This window comes from Anguilla rostrata, chromosome 14 (genome assembly GCF_018555375.3).
Source record: "Anguilla rostrata isolate EN2019 chromosome 14, ASM1855537v3, whole genome shotgun sequence".
In the NCBI taxonomy this organism is placed as follows: domain Eukaryota; kingdom Metazoa; phylum Chordata; class Actinopteri; order Anguilliformes; family Anguillidae; genus Anguilla; species Anguilla rostrata.
This window is the reverse complement of record NC_057946.1, coordinates 38812640-38818639: the sequence shown is the minus strand read 5'-3', so window position 1 is coordinate 38818639 and position 6000 is coordinate 38812640. Positions and strand designations below refer to the sequence as shown.

The 6000-nt window shown below is 48.9% G+C and overlaps 1 protein-coding gene across 1 annotated transcript in view; it reads right to left on the bottom strand.

Annotated features, from left to right (window-relative positions):
- Nucleotides 1-6000, bottom strand: part of LOC135239418 (astrotactin-2-like) — a 383732-nt gene that overhangs the window by 41985 nt on the left and 335747 nt on the right. Inside the window, exon 18 of the mRNA XM_064308056.1 lies at nucleotides 1539-1801. Coding sequence (XP_064164126.1) covers nucleotides 1539-1801 — 263 coding nt within the window. The remainder of the gene's footprint in view (nucleotides 1-1538; nucleotides 1802-6000) is intronic.

Below are 6000 nucleotides of genomic sequence, written 5' to 3'. Positions count from 1 at the left end.
GACGCGGCAAAATAAAGGTCAGCTGGGGCTCGTATTTCCTACTTTGTCCTGATAAATAATGTGCGTCTGTGGCATTACATCATCACAGATTCCAGGTTGCATCTCTCTCTCGCTTTCTCTCTCCTCACAGCAGGACAGACTCATTTTTCCTGAGAATATTATAAAAAGTGCGAGAGGCATAACCATACAAGGCACATCCTTTTGTTGTTTTCGGTTAAGGGCACCTGGAACCCGAGTTTAACTTCCTCTCGCTGCCAAATCCAGTCCACTTGCACCACCTACTGGTCAATGTGTGATACTGCAACGAACCACCTGTAGACATCGCTGTACTTATTTTTGATTGTACTGTGACATGCAGGGGAAAAAGTGTAAGCAGCTAATCCAGATTAATTAAATTAACTGTGGCTTTGTAGTAAGCAGGAAAAACACAAAACACGCGTTTCCAACTTTCATTTCCTGTTCTTCTACGTTTACAATTTTTGGACCAATCGCTGCGCTAACTTCCAGGCAAGTTTCCAGGACGGTAACCCAGTCTTAGTCAGCATATTTTCTTAAGGAAAGGCAAAATATTTTTGTTCGCTCGTGACGTTTTTTATTTCGGTGAATTAACGCCCAACAGAATCTAAGATCTCACAAAACGAAAACGGGAAAATAAAAATATGAAAAACAGATGGTTCTACGGTTTTATCCCACTGTCCTAACCTTTGCGAACTTGATGTGCCTTTCAGAAGCACAACAGAAACCAAATGTTCAGTGGGAACAACAGGTCTGAGCCAAATATCCACCTGAAACAATACCAGCTGGTAGGTCCCTAGGAGATAAACAGATATGTACTCGTACACCTGCTAACTTACACATTTTTATGATAAAAACAAATGCCTGAACATCAAAATAAGACAGTTTGGGACACCAAGTCCTACCTTCTGTAATATTTACCTCTACACCGCACATGCTCTGAATTATCTCTCATTTTCTGACTCAAAGCTGTTTTTCTCTTTCCTTTCATCCTTTCTTCTTCCTCACTCGTTTTTCATGTCCAACCCCCCTTTCTCTCGATCTGTTTTCTTCCTGTTGCTCAAACTCTCTGACCTTCTTCGCTCCCTCTGTTCCCCACTCTTTCTCTTGCACTCCCTCTACCTCTCCCCTCTTTTTCTCTACTTCTCTTTCCCCACTCATCTCCTGGTCCCTTTCTCTCTAATTCTCTCTCCTTCTATGTCTTTCTTCCTTCCTTTCAATACCTTCCTTTGGCATTCCCACTCTTTCTCTCACTCCCTCTCTCACTCCACTACTCCCTCTTTCTCTCTAATTCTCTCTCCCGCTTTCTCTCAATCCTTCTTTCTCTTTCATGCTTCCTCTCAGTCTCTCTGTTCTACTCACTCCTACTCTCCCTCCCTCCCTCCCTCCCTCTCCCTCTCTCCCTCTCACCTCCTTGGTGACGTTGTCCTGCACCAGGGTGTAGAGGGGCACGACGCGGCTGACCTCCCTCTCTCCCTCCCTCTCTCCCTCCCTCCCTCCCTCCCTCGCTCCCTCCCTCTCACCTCCTTGGTGACGTTGTCCTGCACCAGGCTGTAGAGGGGCACGACGCGGCTGACCTCCAGCAGGGCGGGGGCGGGGCTGGGGGCCTCGCGGCCGGCCTGCCTGCACAGGTGGCAGGCGGAGGGGCAGCGGCCCTGCTCCTCGCAGCGGATCTCCACGCCCGCCGCCGGGTCGTCCGCCTCCAGCCGCGTCTTCAGCAGCCCCGACAGGTACGTGATGAAGGGCACCGACCTCAGCTCCCTCCGGCTGCCCAGGTCCGTGCTCTCTGCGGGGGGCAGAGAGAGACAGAGAGGGGGGAGGGGGGAAGAGGTGGGGATGTGAGTCCGGAACCTTCCGCCAGAACGGGCCTTCCCCCCGTCCGCAGGGCTCCACGCCCCCGGCCAATAAAAAGCGGCGTAAGGTGATCGGTTCGCAACCCAAATGTTATTTGGGTGGATTTTGGGCCGGTGGACATACTGCTTGCTTGTGGATGCGGACAGGGCCCCGAGCTGACGATGCAGCGCTCTAGCTAGCAAGGCTAGACCCCTGCCTGAACTCCTCACCAGTCTTACGGACGGTTTTGGGGGTTTTTTTTGGAACCGGGGGACCTTGTTGGGTCTCTCGGGTACACTCCACTGAGAGAACCATGTGTAGCCTCGACAGATGGGATGATTATTTTGGCAAGCCTGAGTTTTGAGTGACACTACTCTAAGTTTTCCTCGTGTCAAGACCTGCAATTAAGGCACAGAACCTTTTTCCACTTTATAATAATTCTGTTTCATTTTTACACATTTATTTTGGCTTAAGTTACACGATAATTAAAACGTAAAAAAACAATAAAAAATTATCCACGTTTGAAACAATGGTCCTTGTGGTGCACGGAAAGGAATTCTTCATGGTGGGTCAACCTAGCTTTAATTGTTTCACATTTAATGTAAATTTTGCTTACACACTCATGGGTACACAGGTGTGCACAACTGTAGATTTTTACCGAAGCAATTCAGTTCATGTACCCTCGAACCCGCAACCCAGTCCCCTAACCATTACACTGCCCTAATAATAACTGTGATGTGGCATTTTCTCCAGTGGAACTGCACAAGAATATCGCACAGCTGTCAGAATGGAACAGTTAGCCAGTCCATGGTACGCGACACTAATATGCTTGTCTGTCTCTTAAGAAGCTGTCACTTTTTGATGTCCTCTCCCCCAGGTCAGGCCTGTGTTTCCTTGGTAACACCAGTACGGGCTCTGGGAGCTGTATGGCAGCAGCAACGTAAGGCTGTCTCTTACTGTAAGGCCTGCCAGTGTTAGCGTTGAGGTTAGCGCCTCATAGCCCAGCTCAGTTCTCTCGTTCTGAAACCAGATCTGGACGTCTTTATCAGCAGATGGGCCGGATCGTATTGCTTTTTCATTTTCCACAGACAGCCGACGTTTCTCTCTCTCTCTCACTCCCCGACCTTCAATCTTTCTCCCTCTGTCTTTCTTTCTCTCTCCCTCTTTCTCTCTCTCATATACACCCTGTCTCTGACTCTCTCCGTCACTTTTTCTCCCTCAGTCTGTCCGTCTGTCTGTCTACATAAATGACAAACCCCTACAACCAAGAAAGCTGGAAAAAAGAGTAACAACCTCCACACACATACGTACGCATACACATACACACTCTCTCACTCTCAAATTCTCCCTCTGTTGTTTCTCGCTCTCTCTCTCAGAAAAGGATGCAAACACAATGGGGATCTAAACAAAATTCTGTAGAATCACAGAGGTCACAGTGAGCAGTGCAGAAGCACAGAGGTCACAGTCAGCAGTGCAGAGGTCACAGTCAGTAGTGCAGTAGCACAGAGGTCACAGTCAGCAGTGCAGTAGCACAGAGGTCACAGTCAGCAGTGCAGTAGCACAGAGGTCACAGTCAGCAGTGCAGTAGCACAGAGGTCACAGTCAGTAGTGCAGTAGCACAGAGGTCACAGTCAGCAGTGCAGTAGCACAGAGGTCACAGTCAGTAGTGCAGTAGCACAGAGCTCATAGTCAGCAGTGCAGAGGTCACAGTCAGTAGTGCAGTAGCACAGAGGTCATAGTCAGCAGTGCAGCAGTACAGAGGTCACAGTCAGCAGTGCAGCAGCACAGAGGTCACAGTCAGTAGTGCAGTAGCACAGAGGTCACAGTCAGCAGTGCAGTAGCACAGAGGTCACAGTCAGCAGTGCAGCAGCACAGAGGTCACAGTCAGCAGTGCAGAGGTCACAGTCAGCAGTGCAGAGGTCACAGTCAGCAGTGCAGTAGCACAGAGGTCACAGTCAGTAGCACAGAGGTCACAGTCAGCAGTGCAGTAGCACAGAGGTCACAGTCAGCAGTGCAGAGGTCACAGTCAGCAGTGCAGAGGTCATAGTTAGCAGTGCAGAGGTCACAGTCAGCAGTGCAGTAGCACAGAGGACACAGTCAGCAGTGCAGTAGCACAGAGGTCACAGTCAGCAGTGCAGTAGCACAGAGGTCACAGTCAGCAGTGCAGAGGTCACAGTCAGCAGTGCAGAGGTCACAGTCAGCAGTGCAGTAGCACAGAGGTCACAGTCAGTAGCACAGAGGTCACAGTCAGCAGTGCAGAGGTCACAGTCAGCAGTGCAGAGGTCACAGTCAGCAGTGCAGAGGTCACAGTCAGCAGTGCAGTAGCACAGAGGTCACAGTCAGCAGTGCAGTAGCACAGAGGTCACAGTCAGCAGTGCAGTAGCATAGAGGTCACAGTCAGCAGTGGAGAAGCATAGAGGTCATAGTCAGCAGTGCAGAGGTCATAGTCAGCAGTGCAGTAGCACAGAGGTCACAGTCAGCAGTGCAGAGGTCACAGTCAGCAGTGCAGTTTCCTTGGCTGGCAGTGCAGAAACACAGGGCCCAGTTCCCAGCAGGTGCACTGCTGCATGGATCTCCCGTGCTTTTTATCCAGCAGTTTAATTCATAACACTGTCAACATGGTCATTCTTTGACAGGTGCCGCTGTCTAGGATGCCTCAGCCCGCGTTGTTATTATTTTTTGTTCCTGACATATCGAGAGGGGTGACCCTGACTGCGGAAACCCGCGGGGGGTCGTCAAGGTTTCCGTTGTCGCCCAGCAACCGATCGCCAGCAGCTGGCCGCACAGCTAACAAGCCTCACCTGGTTCCTTGAGTTCTCAAAGTTGTCTGACGATTTTACACTAAAAACAACAAGCAAGCCTGCGGATCCTGTTGCTCTCCAGGACTAGGATTAATTTCTCCTGTACATGCTCACAGAAACAATTCAGGTTAAGGTTCTCGTCTTAAGCCGACAGGGTTGTCTTAAACTATTATGAGCCTGTACCAACATAAAACCCAATATTATTGTGCATCCAAGGGATTTTAAACTGGACTGCCACTTGATACAATTCCCACCTGCTAGACCCTTTTCATGCAATTACTTTTTATATGGCCCACTAAAATGTCTGTATTAAAGTGAAAGAGTCCTTGTTTCTGGAGTGATATGAGATTTCCCCTTTGTAAATATGTAACAGCTGTAAATTTTAGAATATTTCCTTATCGCAAAAGCAATAATCCAAACTTAAGCAATCTAAATCCTTTTTCAAATATAAATTCAAAGGATAAATATTCGGAGAAAGAGGGGAGTTCATGTTACTGCCACTCCACCTACAGGTAACTGAATGAACTGCAGCCAAAATAAGAACATCCAATCTCAATTCCAAGGCCTTTTCTTCAGGTTGTTTGGCGTTTACATTAAAATGTAGTTGAAATTATCATTGGGTCCACAGTATATCCGGTTTTCGGATATCATCAGAGTTGTTCAAAAACCTTACATGTGTATACCCATTTATGTATACCCATGTGACTAAACCACAATTGTAAACTGGTAAATATGAAAAGAAATTTGGAATTAATGTTTTGGAAATCTGAGCAATACCAACAACATTGTGCTGCCTTGCATAAAATAGCGGTGCTATGAAGGTCTCACACACAAACACACACATACACGCACACACACACACACACACACACACACACACACACACACACACACACACACACACACACACACACGACACACACACACCCACACACACACACACGCACACACACACACCACACACACACACGCACACACCACACACACAACACCACACACACACACACACACACACACACACACACACACCACCACACACACACACCACACCAACACACCACACACCCACACACACACACACCACACCCACCACACACACACACACCACACACCACACCCCACCCACACACAGCCCCCTGCAGTGGCGTCGGTTGCACACGCGGTGTAATCTGAGGTAAAATGCCGCCTCGGTGAAGGCTTGAGTTTGGGTTTATTTTCGGTGTGTTGTTCCATCAACTTTTAATGATGCCCGTCACTGTCAGGACCCACAGAATAACAAGCTGGACCCTGTCAGCAGAAGGTCCGTGGTGGGGGCGGGGGGCATGCGGGGGGGGTGCGGAGGGCGCAGCTA